Below are 15,957 nucleotides of genomic sequence, written 5' to 3'. Positions count from 1 at the left end.
AACCCGAGACTTCCCGCAAGATCCAGCTCATCAGCAAGTGCTGATAAACTGATTCTCAGCGATTAGATGTTGATTAGTTATTTGCAGCAAGTTCCAGACTAGCAAAAGGGACATCAAAAGAACTAGATGAATGCCAATGAAACAGTCAATTATGGCGCAACAAGACGTCCAAGAGCATGATGGAACCTGCAGGCTGTGTGCATTAGTTACTGTACCACTGATGAAGCAATGTGACATCTTGTGTGTGGGCCCGTGGCAGCTTCAGGCCTGCAGAGGCTGTCTAGTTCAACTAATGAGGATGGAGAGAGAGGTCAGAGATGATAGCCAATCTAAATAAGGACCTTGATATGACTTTAACACTGTGTCATAGTTTGTTACTGTGTATGTGTGTGTGTGCTTGGAGGTGATGTCCTCCCACCTTCTTGCTGTTATGTTATGACTAGCATCCTCGCCCCAAGCCCACTGTCAACAGGAGGTGTCATCCACGCAGCTCAGCCATCAACACACTGCTGGCTGGATTTGGAACACTGACAAAGATGGACACACCTTCACAAATACACATATATACAATATGTATGCAACTGCATATCAAATGTTCTCTTTATTAGGCATATTCTGCAAGCACAAACAAATAGAGGACATGTGCATGCTCCCACGTGCATACATGCTTCCTGCTCTGTCGCTTCTCCCACTGGCTGTTAGTGAGTGTCCATGTTATGCAAACTCATAACAAAACACTGTCAAAAACTGTGAGTGTATGTCAGCTCACCTGACAGGAACAGCGGGCCATCTTCCATCCCATTTTCACTCTGTCCAGCTGCATCCATCCTGAGACACGCTCTTTACCATGGCTCTTGAAATTCAACTCAAGGTGACATACACCCACTTAAGAGGGCTGCCGACTAAAATTTTATTTGGGTTGTGCTAGAGCACCTAAAAAATGTTTCTTTATCTGCACCCAGAAATTTCAACCCTGCTTTCTGGCACTGCATTGTTATTCCGCATTGTGTTGTCATGAAGAGGATGCTGTGGTAACACTGTGATCTCTGAGCTGATCTCTGTTTGACGATAACAAATGATAAAGGAAAAACACTCTAATAAGCTGCCCACTCCGGCTTCTCTACCACAGGAGGATAGTACAAAAGAGCTGCGAATGTGCATGGACAATGGGTGCGGAGCTAGCAGCAGGCACTAGTTGTTGGTTTATTACCTGTCAATGGTGTGTTCATATTTACTTGGGGGTTGTTGTCATATCGCTTACAAATGAAACAACCTTATGACCCTGCTCAGAACTGATTTCACACCCCTCAGACTTTAGAGTCTATATATATATATATATATATATATATATATATATATATATTTATTTATTTTTGTCATCGTTAGCAAAACCAGACCAAACAAGACTTCTCTTTTGATCTACGACCTCAGTAGATGCTTCCAAGATTAGTTTATGGTCTCAGTTTTACCATCATTTTGTAAACTTGTAAAATAAGATAAATGCTAAACCAGGATATACTTAAGGTAATGCCGACCTTGTGATTGACAAGTCACTAACATGTGAGCATGCACTGCTCTTGGTTTCTTGGTTAATTCAATCGGTCTTCTAAACCCACTCCATATTGTAAACACCCTTAAATATTAGTAGGTAGGGAGGAAGAAACCCCTTTTAATAGGAAGAGACCTCTGGCACGTGTCAGAACCAGGTCCATAAATTTAAAAAGAAAAAACAGCAAAAAGGAGCCTATAAAGAAACAATGAAGAACAAAAACGTGTCTAGTTTCAAAACATCAAGATGACAACTGCTAAAACGCTTCAAAATGCTTCAGGCTTCAAAACCTGACTTGACAAACCAATGTCACTATGGCTCCGTCCAGTCTTTGCGAACATGGTATCGGAACAACACATGACATGTTAAAGGTGCTGGGGTTGTACTGTATGTACAGTAGGGAAAAGTACAGAAAGTACAGCTAAACCGACATGAACAAATGTCACTGATGCATGCAGTACTGCACTTGTACATGAAGTATGAAGCTAAAATAGAAACCAAAGGAAAGTGAGTCAATCTTAGAGGCCAATCACAAACTATAGAAACACCTGTGAGTCAAAGCCCAGAGGTTGGTGAAGCAGAGCAGAGAGGAACGAAGGACTCAACCACACCAACTCTCAGAGCAGGCAATCTGTGAGAAAACATAACTATCCATACATTTAGGCCGACCTGTTTAATATTCTGTTTAATAAGCGAGCCTGTCCGACCGATGAAAACATTTAGTTGCTGTTGACACATCTTATTTCATAGCAGTCTCGAGCCTTGATTAATATGGACACTTTTTCTTGTTTCTGCTTTGTTTCCTTGTTTTCTCCTGACCTGTCGTGATTTTTATTTGGCCTCATGTTTTTTTTAATTCTTAAACAATTACACGGACACACCGCCTATCCCGGCAGATATGGAGCGAGAGGCGGAGTACACTCTGGACAGGCTGTCAGAGGGTTAACGCAGAGAAACAAACAACCACACGCTCTCATGTCCACACACGGCCAGTTTCAAATCGCAGAATAACCAAACACGCGTGTCTTTAAACTGTGGGAGGAAGTTGGAGTACAATGGGAGAAATGTTGGCTTCCTGTCTATACTTTAATAAGTTTTCTCTGGGGTTTCTTTACTGCGCAGCTCTCATTGATTGGGAGAGCCAGCCTCAATTCCTATCTATACTTTAACGCTGGGCTTAGCAGCCACAGTGGAGTTGTTAAGCACTATTTTGCCTGATTGTTAACCAATACCGCCGAGCCAACAGTCCTCACTGTGAGTGCGCTGTCAGGAACAGGACCTCAGCCCCTGTTTCAAATGCACACCAGACGATGGGCTGATAGAAAAGAACGCAAGTGGCATTCAAACAATTCCCAAAGCTGTTTTTCTAGTTGAAAATATTTTCTGGGCAGAAGGAAAGGATTTGAAAATGTTCTGTTGCTACATCTTTAGTTTGATGATAATGGGTACATTTATGTGTAGGCAGTCACAAATGTACTGTATTCAGCATCTCTTTGGTGAGCCAGTGTTTACAGTACGTTTGCAAACACACTGTGGGGGTACGTGTCAGTTTCCACATGAAATGTATGTTCGCTCCTCTGAATCGTAATAACAAAGTCCCGATTCGGTACATCCATATGCTGCCTTCCTGGCTTCCCCTGTGCCTATAGTCTGTCAGCTGTTGTTATTTAAGCCTGCAGGCTCCTGTGATAGGATCATTTAAGACTTACTCGCATCAGTGATAGCGAGAGTGACACCTCCCATTATGTGTCCATGTATGAAGCTGTGTAAAGCTTTGTCACATTTATAGCCATCTCACCTTGCAGCCCCCGTCTTGAAGGCATGCACCGCCACATAAAAAGGCTTTACAGTACAGTGTAGGAGTTAAGATTGTTTCCAAAAGTACAAGAATGTGATTTTTTTTTTCTTCTTCTGATACTGAAAGAGAGCACTGACTTTTTCTTTTAGACGCTGCTCCTGGTATAATAGCCTAATTGAGGCAGGAATGGAATTTTCTGTGCGTACGGTTGTGAGACCTGCTGGTCAATCATAGCAACTCACATAGCAACAAGACCTGCGTAGGGCAACTGAAATAGATGAGATGAATCAGTAGCAGTGCTTTACTGTTGGCATGCTGTATCCTGGCCATAGCAGCGCCTTTGTGATCAGTGCTTGTCAGTTTTTCCCCTCATTCTGGGATGGACCACATTGCCAAGAAAAATAACAGTATGAACAAAAGAACCCAATTACATGTTGGTATAATCCAAAAGCGAAAACAGTGTTTACAACATAGATATGGTGCTGCATTTAACTGAGAGCACTGCCTTCACGTCTAAAGCTGGATACGAGCTAGAACGGACACAAACAACAACAGAAGGAGGGCCACTAGCAGCTTTGCCCCTGGTCAGTCTGTATTTGTACATTCCTGATTGCCCGCCATGTGTACAGATGTTCCAGCTGAAGGTTGTTGACCTGGCCACATGGCGTGCTCATGGTCCGCACCTCGGGTCTTTTACACCGCAGCCTGAAATTAAAACCTGAGGGCATTCTTCACAGATTGATGAGAGTTCACAGAGTGTGGTTGAGCCTGGGGGTGAGGGTGGCACAGATGCGTACAGCTAACGGGCACGCTTATGCGGTCGGGGAAGGGGACGCATTCATACACAAACACAGATGGACAGGTACAATGTGATCGCAACCTGTTCAGTCACCCTCACGCAGCCCAGAAGCATCCCTCATCGCTCTTTTCTAGATGGGGTCAGCGTGTCAACTAGCTCACCCTGGAAAAAAAGGGGGAATTAGGGACATTGTGAGTGTGTGTAGTTACATTTTTTGTTAGCATGCTCTAGGCCTTGTTTGTATATTAGGCCCGAGTCCTGCATCACTCATTTCAGCACAACACATCAAAGAGACGGGAGCCAATGCCGCTGTACACTGACCATATATGGTTCTTCCTTCATCATCCAGGCACTGGTTTAGCCCATTAGAGAAAGTAGGACAGAGCAGGGTCCTGATGACCATATTTGGCCGGGTGCTCTGTCCCCTGCAGCCATCTTGCCTGCCTCCACCGCATTGTGCCAGGGCACTGCTGCTCAGTTCCTTCCTTATCGTTGCAGATCCCATTTTCTTCTCTTTTCCTCTCCGTCTTATTTTCCACCGCCAGAACACAACCCTCTTCGTCCCCCTTTCTCTTTCTTCTCCCTCTTATCACTCCTTTCCCCCTCCTCTCTCCGACTCATCCTGTTACTGCTCTGGTTTGTCTTTTCTCCCCAAACCAGCTTCTTCCGCTCATCCACCTTCTCCCCGCTTCACCCCTCTTTACTGCTTCCTTTGTTCTTTCCCTTTTCATTGCTTCCTGTGTTCCCCCTTTTCTCTCTTATCCTTTCCCAGCAGGAAGCAGTGGCATCCAGGTTTACTCCGCCGGCTGTGCACAGAGAGCTGGGTCTGCTGGCCCCTGGCCTGTTCTGGCTCTATCCCTGTGTTCCTAATCAGCCCCGCTGCGTGAGGCACACGTGTTTGCAGATTCATTAACGTGCACACATTCTCACACGTAAGCACGGACACTTTGGTGATGGATGAGTTTTTGAGGGTGTTAAGCCTACATCTGCACACACCCACATCCATGTGTTTGTTAATGCATGCGCACTTTCACACACTCCCGATTTGTGTGGGCACGTTAGCACACACACACACACACACACACACACACACATACACACACACACACACACACACACACTCCACCTCCTGGCAGTGGGTTTGATCGCCTGGAAAATGAATACTAAATGCAGGGCAAAATGGCTGGCAGGGATCACCTTGGCTGTGTGCAGCTCACCTCCTGCTCTATACAGGCATGAAACTGGAGCACCTCCATACCTGTCTCTCCACTCAGGATATTCTTGGACCTCACAGCTTGGTAAGGAGACACAAAGAGATTTTTGCTTTTGTTAGTAATTTTCCAGTAAGTAGAGAGGATAAAGGCTCATCATATGCCCTGGCTGTGGTATTCCCTTTGAGCTGTCAGCTTTTCCTTTTAGTGCCTCAGACGGGAAGGAAACACATCAGGCTTTGCTGTGCAGAATCTTTAAAAACACACTGTACACACGCACAAACACCCGCATATAATTTAGTGTCCCGTGCGTGTAAGCAAGCACACGACCACACACACATACATATGCAGAACTGTTTAATTTCCCCAGTCACAGGAGTCAAAGGCAGTAGCTAGCAGAGGAGTGGGCCAACTGGGAGCAGGTTTTCCTGAAGCTGATGGAGATCCAGACACATATTCACTCATGTGCATATTGCTTGGCTCTGGAGTGTAGTATTTCCCTCAATTTGTTTTCAGGAGTATGCCAGTCACATTTTAGAATGATTGAGTTTTACCTTTCTTCTGTTCTTATAATTGTAAAACCCAATTTCAACTTTGCAATATCACTTTATTCATGATTTTCAGTACAGCGTATTTACCAGTTTGAATACGTGTGCTCGTCTCTTCTCTTTTGTACCATTTTCACTTCCTCTTCACTAAATGCTCCACCTGATCAATGGGTGAAATCTGGATGTACGGAGGTCCAACACACAGCCTTTGATCAGCTTCGCAGACCTCGCCTACGTGTTGTAGCAGTTTAATGTCATCAGGGGCCAGTGACACAAACAAGCGGTCTGTGGGCTAATCTTGATGTTCGGTATCTTTTCGTGGTTCTGCTGCTCGTGTGGAACTCCACTGTTGCTCCTTTTCCCGCTCCAACCCACTTTTCGACCAGTCAGTATTCGACCTACGCATAGCGTCATCTACATCGAGTTACGTGCTGCTGGATCCTTGGAGGACTGCACTCTGGCATGTTTGCATTCCTTGTATACCCCTTAGAGGAGGCAAACACCTACTCAAACATACACAAACACAGCACCTTAACACAATCATAACTCTGCTTTGAACTGATTTGATCATAGAGTCCTGCATGTTTGAGAAACACATTTTGTTCTGTTTCCTCCACACTTACACTAAAAATACCTTTCCACACAACTTGAAAATCACAAAAAAATGAGGCAGTTGTAGCTTATCAACTTTTTCTTAGGTCTGGACTACATTAGCAGACTAACTTTAAGTCTTAATATCCACCAAGCAACCAGCATCCCGTGTAGGGTAAGGATTGTTTTTTATTTTAGCCATGTGCCGAATATACATGTAACCCAGGTCCCACGTAGCTATGGTAAAGCTAGAGTATATAGTACAATGAGACTGGGCCTGGGTTCGTAGTGCTACTAATAATAATACCTGATACCCTCTAATTGCTATAATAAGGACCACCACAACTGTATTTTACACAAATTTATCCCTCACCGGGTATTTATTTAGACAAAAGAAATGAATAAAATAAACAGTTACTTTAATCAAATGGATTGAATTCAAATAAACAAACAAAAATACTGTAAAAATGACTACATGGATTTTAAATAAAAGATTATCAACCCAAAATACCTCCTTTTTAGGTATTTCAACTGTTATTTCAGCTACAACAGCTCACACCTTTAACATGGATGAATTTCAACCTTTGACAATAACTTTGATCAACTACACACTTACTCAATTTAAACCGATTGTGTAACAGTGGGCCCACACACACACACACTTTAACCTGTCCACACTACACCTGTAGCACGGTGCTTGATGCAGGCCTGATTCGAAGTTTGGGTGCGGTGAGGCCTAAAACTGATGGCCGCTTCACTCAAACTGAGCAATAAACAAAATATGTGCACTTTAGTTCCAGTTAGTACTCACGAGTCCAATGAGTTTGTTAGTGGGGCAATCAGAAACGGGCAGTTAGTTCACCAGTAGTGAAGACAGTCAGGGGTAAGAAAACAACAGTCAGGGGCGAGGAAACAGCAGGGTCCATCCGGGCAGAAACCTCTCTCTCCTTTCAGAGCGTCCCTCGGCTTCTAAACACATTAAAACACTTGAGCTACAATACCAAATGCTATCACATAACGATTTAGCATTAGCATGCTTTGCTGAAAATCACAGAGCTAAACATACAGCATGGTATCACAGCACATAACGCGGTAAGTTGCGCTAATTAGCAAGTCGCTAGTTAGCATCACATATCACGATATTATATCACTATAACGAATAGTTACAGTACAAATGTCAAGGCACACAGTCTCATTTACCTCTTGCAGATCACAAATAAGTACTATCAGGACCACGGGTAGTCGACCTCAATGACACACTTGGATGCAAAATCCACACCACGTTTGCCTTACGACATCTCTCTCTTCGGACTTAGCTTCTGTGTCCGCTCCCACAGATTCACACAAACCTTACCACTTGTCCCGCCCCCATAACAGAGAAGAGTGACATTGACTGGCTCGTCAGCACAACAACCAATGACAATACCATATTGAGATAACTGACACTAGATGGGTAAATAAACTTAAGTTACACCCCAACATATTTAGTGTGCACAGAAAATGAACTCTAAATCATGAAACCCTTTTACTTATTGGACTCTTAACTGTAAATGAAATACATTTGTACCAAAGCATATGATTTTTAAACGTTTTATCAACTATTTATAGTTTAACCATTTTTTATTACAGTACACTTTTTCTTTATACTGCAAGCCCGAATAATTGCAGACAGGGCTACACCCTCCCCCTTCTAACCGTGTAGATGTCCTCATCCCACCTCTGACTTCTCTTTAGCTTTACAGGGTGATGGTCATCCTCACTTCCTAAGAACTTCTTCGATGACTTAGAACGTCCCTTTGTTTCACTGACGTCTGGAGGGTTTAATTTTAGTTGAATGACCATACCATGGTGCATGATGGTAACAGGCTCACAAGATGGGTGACCTGGCTTTTCATAGGTCAATCTCAAGGGTGGTTTTGGTTTCCTGAGGGATTTTCGGGATGTGGAGAACTGTTCACTCTCATTTCTTGTACCTCTATGAGAATTGTCACTTCGGGTTCTGTTTGAAAAGGGTGAACTTGTTTCCCGTTCCTCCTCTTGCTCTCCCATAGACTCATTTGTCTCTTGAGTATCATATTCCAGCATAGTAGGTGTATCATCTCCAGATGAGTTTTCACTTTCTCTTACTGGTTGACTTTCTGCTTCTTCAAAATGTTCCTCCTCAGAAGTGTCATCCTCTTCCGAAGTCTGATGTGGCATTGCCAGTTGTCTCCTGACCTCTTGCACACCAAAACTTTGCGGATTATGGACAGCTTCAAACATTTCATCTGAGGATGCTGTGTCACTTTCTTCAACTGGATCAGGCGGTTTAACTGCTTGACTTTTCTGGGCACGATGTGCTCTGGTTACGGGTCTCCTAATGTGTCCTGTGTCATCCGATGGATTAGGCATCCTGACCATATAACCAATTGGCAACAGGTGGTCTCGATGGAGAGTTTTGAGTACACCTGGACCATGTTCTGGTTTTACCTTATAAACAGGCAGGTTAGGCAACTTCTCCACTACAACATACGGTGTAGATTTCCAACGATCCTGCAGTTTATGCTTGCCTTTTATTCCAACATTCTGAATGAGAACCCTGTCTCCCTTCTCCAAAGGCAGATCTCTCACGCGTTGGTCATAATGTGCTTTGTTCTTCAGATGATTTTTCGTAGCTGCATTTGATGCAAGTTTGTATGCGTCCTGCAACTCTTTTCTCATCCGTGAAACATACTGTTGGTAGGAGGACTCACTTTCACCATTTGGCGAGATTCCAAAGCAGACGTCGATGGGCAGTCTAGCTTCTCTCCCGAACATGAGATAATAAGGTGAGTACCCCGTCGCATCACTCCTTGTACAATTGTATGCGTGTACCAGGTGGGTGATATGCTGGCTCCAACACTGTTTCTTTGCAGTGTCCATGGTACCGAGCATTGCTAGAAGGGTTCTGTTGAATCTTTCCGGTTGCGCATCACCTTGCGGGTGGTAGGGAGACGTTCGTGACTTCCGAATCCCCAACATGGACAACAGCTCCTTGATCAGTCGACTCTCAAAGTCTCTGCCCTGATCAGAGTGTATTCGTGCAGGTAGACCGTAGTGTGCGAAGTACTTCTCCCACAAGACTTTTGCAACGGTAATGGCTCTTTGATCTTTGGTAGGAAACGCCTGTGCATAACGTGTATAGTGATCTGTCACAACTAACACATTTGCAACACCTTTAGAATCAGGCTCTATCTGTAAGAAATCAATGCAGACCAAGTCTAGAGGGCCATTGCTTGTTATCTGATTCAAGGGCGAGGCACGCTGAGGGAGCGTCTTCCTGGAGATGCACCTTCCACAAGTGCGAATATACTGCTCAATCTCAGCTGCCATACGAGGCCAGTAAAACCTCTCTTTAATCAGTTCTGTTGTTCGCTCTGCTCCCATGTGCCCACACTCATCATGCAGAGACCTTAACACCATAGACCTGTATCTTCCTGGCAAGACCAGCTGCCGGCTTTGTTTTCCACACATTTTTTCTTTTACTCTGTAGAGTAATCCATCATTCAACTCCAATTTGCGACTTTCACGGAGGAGTATCACAGTCTCTGGCGAGTCACTTTTAGAGCGAGCAAACTCTTTATTGCTCTTGATGGCTTTCTTCAATGGCCCAATGGTAGGGTCCATATCTTGTGATGTTTGAATGTCTTTTGGACTCAGCTGATCGAGGATGTTTACACTGAGATTCACAGGAAATGCATAGGCTTCTGGTACTGCAGAGGCAGGAGCACCAAGTTGATCCACCAATCTGTCAGGTACAACTGCTCCTTCCCTGATGCAGGCTCGTTTACAGAGAGCTTTAATGCCAGCAGGCGGGATGGAAGTCCATTCTCCAACTTCCTCTTGGGCATACTGTCGGGACAGCAAGTCAGCATCAATGTTGTGGCGCCCAGGGCGGTACTGTATGGTGAAATCATACGTGGCGAGGGCAGCGAGCCAGCGATGCCCTACAGCACTGAGCTTAGCCGAGGTCAATACATACGTTAAGGGGTTATTGTCAGTCCTGACAATGAATTTGGCACCATACAGGTAGTCGTGAAATTTATCCACAACGGCCCACTTTAATGCCAAGAATTCCAGTTGATGAACTGGATAGTTACGTTCTGAGTCTTTGAGCTTTCGGCTTGCGAAAGCTACCGGCCTTAGGCCCTCGGGGTGTTCTTGGTTCAAGACAGCACCTAAACCATTCATGCTGGCGTCCACATGCAGGATGTATGTCTTGGTGGGGTCAGCAAATGCCAATACTGGAGCATTGATCAGACATTCACGGATCTGTTCAAAAGCAGCCTGGCAGGCTGGAGTCCATCGTTCCCCAAACGGCTCGGATGCTTTAAAATAGGTGTGGTTTGGGTCTACACTCTTCTTGGCTTTGGGGTCTTTCCAAGTGGGTGCATAACCCTTGGTGAGTTCTGACAAAGGACGGACAATGGCGGAGTAGTTGGCTATGAACCTCCGATAGTAACTACAAAATCCGAGGAAAGACTTGAGAGGTTTCAAGTGAGTGGGCACTTTCCAGTGTTTCACCACCTCAACCTTCTCTGGATCGGTGGCTATTCCATTGGTGGATACAATGTGACCCACATACTTAACTTGAGGACGACAGAATTGACATTTGTCAATGGAGACTTTCAAACCAATCTCCTCTAGTCTGTCCAACACCTTAAAGAGGCGTTGCTCATGCTCTTCAAGCGTTCTTCCAAAGACAATGATGTCATCCAAATACACAAGGGCTTCCAGAAGATGCATGTCCCCAACAGCCTTTTCCATTAAGCGTTGGAACGTTGCAGGAGCTCCAGTGATCCCTTGTGGCATGCGCTCAAATTGATAGAAGCCCAGGGGGCAAATAAATGCCGTCTTTTCCTTGTCCTCCTCAGCCATTTCTATCTGATAGTAGCCACTACGCAGATCTAGGACTGAGAACCATCGGCTGCCTGACAAGGAGTCCAAGGCATCATCAATGCGTGGCATTGTATACTGATCAGGTGTAGTGCGGTTGTTCAGTGTTCTGTAATCAATACAGATTCTTATGGCCCCATTCTTTTTCCGCACAACAACAATTGGGGAGGCATATGGGCTACGGGACTCTGTTATAATGCCAGCAGCCAACAGCTGCTGTATGTGTCGCCTCACATCATCAATGTCGGCTGGGGCTAGTCTCCTTGACCTCTCCCTGAAAGGTCTAGGGTCATGTAGACGAATGTGGTGTTCAACACCTTTAGCCAAGCCAACGTCCCACTCCTGCATTGAGAAGACATTTCTCCTCTCAGCTAACTTCTGCCGAAGTCTACTTTTCCACTCCTCGGGGATAGGGGAGTCCCCAAAGTCAAAGAGGTTTGGATCTATTTTCTCAGTGGCCAGGTCAGAGGGTTGGACTGGGGTGACTGTATCCACAGCAAACATTTCAGCAATGACAGATCCCACTGGTATGGAGACTGTCTTGGTGGACTCATTTTGGAGGAGCACATTCAAGCTATTGCTGTCTATACCAGCATCTGAGAGCACACCTGGCTGTACCAGCACGCCGGCGGGGAGTAACTGGGTAGAGGGTGCATCAATCAAGATAAGGTCTTTGGAGGGGGCACTGTGCCTGTCTACTTTGCAGGTGGCATAGCAATTTGCTCCTGGGGCGATAGAAAGAGGGCAGGGCCCTTTCCATTTTATCTGTCCCAGCACATCATTTTTTGGCAGTTGCTCCTGTGCCCTAATGGGGGCATACACAGACTGAATTCTCATGGAATGAGCTGTGTTCTGGTCACCTTTCATTTGCACCAAGTCCCATAAGCGGCGGAACAGAGACGTATTGGTGCCCACCAACACGGGGGTTTGTTGCTGGTTTTTCGGGTCAGGACAAATCAATGCGAGCACTTCTACTCGCCCGGAGACACCAGTGATCTCCTTGGTAAACTCCATCTCTACAACAACATAGCCTTTGTAGGGATACTCTGTGTCAGCAAGTCCCCAGAGTCCCAAGCGAGAGAGAGGTTTTATGGGGACATCTTCCAAGTGTTGGTTATACCAGCTTTCAAAGATAATAGTCACGTTAGACCCACTATCAATAAGAGCATCACAGGCCACATCATTGACTTTGACTGTGTGAATAAATGACGGGCCTACAAGACCCTCAGGCAGGCCTGTGTCAGTTTCTGGGACTTCGACCTTGTTGGTCCAAGCAACGCATTGCTCTTCTCCGGTAGGATTTGGGTCCTCCTTGTTAGGACCAGATACTCCTCGTACTAATCGTATGAGTTTTCTTATGACTTTCTGCGGGTTCTCGGGTGCAGTGCACCTTGTAGCTATGTGACCATTTTCTCCACACTTATAGCAGAAATATTCATCACTCTCTCTAGCAGATGATGCTTTAAAAGAAGCAGGCTTGGGGTAAGAAGCTGCTTTGTCTCTGCGAGACTGAGTTGAGTGTTCTTGTGGGGGCTCACTTGTAGACTTCACCGCCATCACACTCATTTTATTTTCTAGTGCTTTCACTTGCTTTCTGAGTGCCCGTATTTCGCTCTGCGAATCACTTTTCTGTTTTTGCTTCTCTGTTGGGGGTTTGATGGTGCAATCAGACAGTGGTTGACTTCCTAAGTGGGTTCTTTCCTCTAACTGTGCTCTCAACTCTTGAATCTGAGCTTGCAGTTCACTCTGAGTGACCGCTTCAAACTCTTTCTCCTTTTCCACCCGAACTGTGCGAACCCTTTGGTGACACTTAGATGTGGTCTGGCTTTGTTTGGCTGCTTGACGGCCTTCCTCTTCCATCACCTCTCTTAACAAGTTCAGGAATGAGGGAGGATTTTCCATTCGCTCCCTTATTTTCAACTGAAGCAACATAAGCTCAGAAGTGGATCCTTTAACTAACTGCTCTAACCGAGCTTTGTTAGCAGCACTAACTGGTAAACCACCTCCCTGGACTACTTTAACAAGAGACCTCTCTAATCTTCGCAGAAACTCAGACAGGTGCTCACCAGGCTGTTGGTGAAGGGCTCTGAATGACAGATAGAGCTCCTCTGCGGACTCTACTCTGCCAAAAATGGTCTCTATGGCCTCTATGTAGTCCTGGGAACTAGCATCAGGTTGAGTCAGACGCACGGCCTGAATGATCTCCAAGGCAGGCCCTTTGAGACTTTCCAGTATGCGTCTACGTTTTTCTTTATCGGAGCACTCGCCTTCATCTACTAGGAGTCTCGCTTGCTCCAACCAGGTATCCAAGACTTCTTCCCCAGCTGGGGTGGGAATGACCCCGGAAAATGTCCTTAGACGTCTATATGGATGGCTTTCAGGCTGTTTGTTTGTTCTGACCATTAACTCACCTACTGCACGGATGATGGCTTCAGAATTACCATCCACTTCCCCTCCGTGGGTGCGTAACCCTTGGATATCCTCTAAGGTTTTCCCTTCATTCTGCAGAAAAGTGAGTAACTTTCCCTCAAAGTCATCTGGCTGAGGTTCAATGTAGTACACTGCTTTCCAGCCACTTCCACCACTTATTGGCATTATCTCAGGGGGGATTGTCGTGGGGTTTATCTCCTCACGACACTCACACAACACCATTAATGATTTTAGTTGAGAGTTAAACATTTTTCCCTTAACTACTACTTTTCCCAAAGCTTTGATAGTCCCTGCTGTTTCTTCTATTTCATCTCTCGAAACACCTTCCGGTACCCCATACAATAGTAGAGCATGTTTCAAATCTATTGATTCCCCTTTGCACCAGTTGACCAACTCAAGTTGTGACGGTCTGCTCCTTTGTTGTGTCATCATTGCTATCTGGTTTATTTTTTTGTTACACGTTTGACTACTTTAACAATTTGACAGTTGTGGGGTCGACCTGTTATCCTCTTGGTCCAAAAATAAATTTAGTTTACTTTAGTTAAATATCCCAGCGGTGCCTCCATTTATGTAACCCAGGTCCCACGTAGCTATGGTAAAGCTAGAGTATATAGTACAATGAGACTGGGCCTGGGTTCGTAGTGCTACTAATAATAATACCTGATACCCTCTAATTGCTATAATAAGGACCACCACAACTGTATTTTACACAAATTTATCCCTCACCGGGTATTTATTTAGACAAAAGAAATGAATAAAATAAACAGTTACTTTAATCAAATGGATTGAATTCAAATAAACAAACAAAAATACTGTAAAAATGACTACATGGATTTTAAATAAAAGATTATCAACCCAAAATACCTCCTTTTTAGGTATTTCAACTGTTATTTCAGCTACAACAGCTCACACCTTTAACATGGATGAATTTCAACCTTTGACAATAACTTTGATCAACTACACACTTACTCAATTTAAACCGATTGTGTAACAGTGGGCCCACACACACACACACTTTAACCTGTCCACACTACACCTGTAGCACGGTGCTTGATGCAGGCCTGATTCGAAGTTTGGGTGCGGTGAGGCCTAAAACTGATGGCCGCTTCACTCAAACTGAGCAATAAACAAAATATGTGCACTTTAGTTCCAGTTAGTACTCACGAGTCCAATGAGTTTGTTAGTGGGGCAATCAGAAACGGGCAGTTAGTTCACCAGTAGTGAAGACAGTCAGGGGTAAGAAAACAACAGTCAGGGGCGAGGAAACAGCAGGGTCCATCCGGGCAGAAACCTCTCTCTCCTTTCAGAGCGTCCCTCGGCTTCTAAACACATTAAAACACTTGAGCTACAATACCAAATGCTATCACATAACGATTTAGCATTAGCATGCTTTGCTGAAAATCACAGAGCTAAACATACAGCATGGTATCACAGCACATAACGCGGTAAGTTGCGCTAATTAGCAAGTCGCTAGTTAGCATCACATATCACGATATTATATCACTATAACGAATAGTTACAGTACAAATGTCAAGGCACACAGTCTCATTTACCTCTTGCAGATCACAAATAAGTACTATCAGGACCACGGGTAGTCGACCTCAATGACACACTTGGATGCAAAATCCACACCACGTTTGCCTTACGACATCTCTCTCTTCGGACTTAGCTTCTGTGTCCGCTCCCACAGATTCACACAAACCTTACCACTTGTCCCGCCCCCATAACAGAGAAGAGTGACATTGACTGGCTCGTCAGCACAACAACCAATGACAATACCATATTGAGATAACTGACACTAGATGGGTAAATAAACTTAAGTTACACCCCAACATATTTAGTGTGCACAGAAAATGAACTCTAAATCATGAAACCCTTTTACTTATTGGACTCTTAACTGTAAATGAAATACATTTGTACCAAAGCATATGATTTTTAAACGTTTTATCAACTATTTATAGTTTAACCATTTTTTATTACAGTACACTTTTTCTTTATACTGCAAGCCCGAATAATTGCAGACAGGGCTACATACAGATTACTAAATTCGCAGATGTTACATTTCAGTACAAAGCCGTTAAATTTCAGTTTTTTATGCAAATAAATTTAAAAAACAG

At 44.5% G+C, this 15,957-nt stretch overlaps 2 protein-coding genes across 4 annotated transcripts in view; one reads left to right on the top strand and one right to left on the bottom strand.

The window, feature by feature from the left end:
* grik5 (glutamate receptor, ionotropic, kainate 5) overlaps positions 1 to 15,957 on the top strand; it is a 101,801-nt gene that overhangs the window by 22,856 nt on the left and 62,988 nt on the right. The window lies entirely within an intron of this gene.
* Positions 6,847 to 15,867, bottom strand: LOC147319039 (uncharacterized). Of its 2 annotated transcripts, none has more exons than XR_015131518.1 (2): positions 7,697 to 15,867; positions 6,847 to 7,465 (listed from the first exon to the last, which is right to left on the bottom strand). XR_015131518.1 is itself a non-coding variant. In XM_086311298.1 (2 exons), exon 2 carries the CDS (start codon positions 14,270 to 14,272, stop codon positions 8,171 to 8,173), a length of 6,102 nt encoding a protein of 2,033 aa, XP_086167424.1. In that variant the 5' UTR covers positions 14,273 to 15,162; positions 15,394 to 15,867; the 3' UTR covers positions 6,847 to 8,170. The 2 variants fall into 2 exon arrangements, 1 of the variants encoding a protein (XP_086167424.1); XM_086311298.1 differs by having other exon boundaries at positions 6,847 to 15,162; positions 15,394 to 15,867.

The sequence above is a fragment of the Aulonocara sp. 'chitande type north' Nkhata Bay genome, linkage group LG11, assembly GCF_057382095.1.
Source record: "Aulonocara sp. 'chitande type north' Nkhata Bay isolate Kocher_YH1m ecotype deep benthic linkage group LG11, A_spYH_male_GT1.1, whole genome shotgun sequence".
Classification (NCBI taxonomy): Eukaryota; Metazoa; Chordata; class Actinopteri; order Cichliformes; family Cichlidae; genus Aulonocara; species Aulonocara sp. 'chitande type north' Nkhata Bay.
This window is presented reverse-complemented; position numbering and strand designations above follow the sequence as displayed.

Bases quoted from the DNA above. Each gene is read 5' to 3' on its own strand.
- LOC147319039 (XM_086311298.1), bottom strand. From the start codon at position 14,272: ATGATGACACAACAAAGGAGCAGACCGTCACAACTTGAGTTGGTCAAC.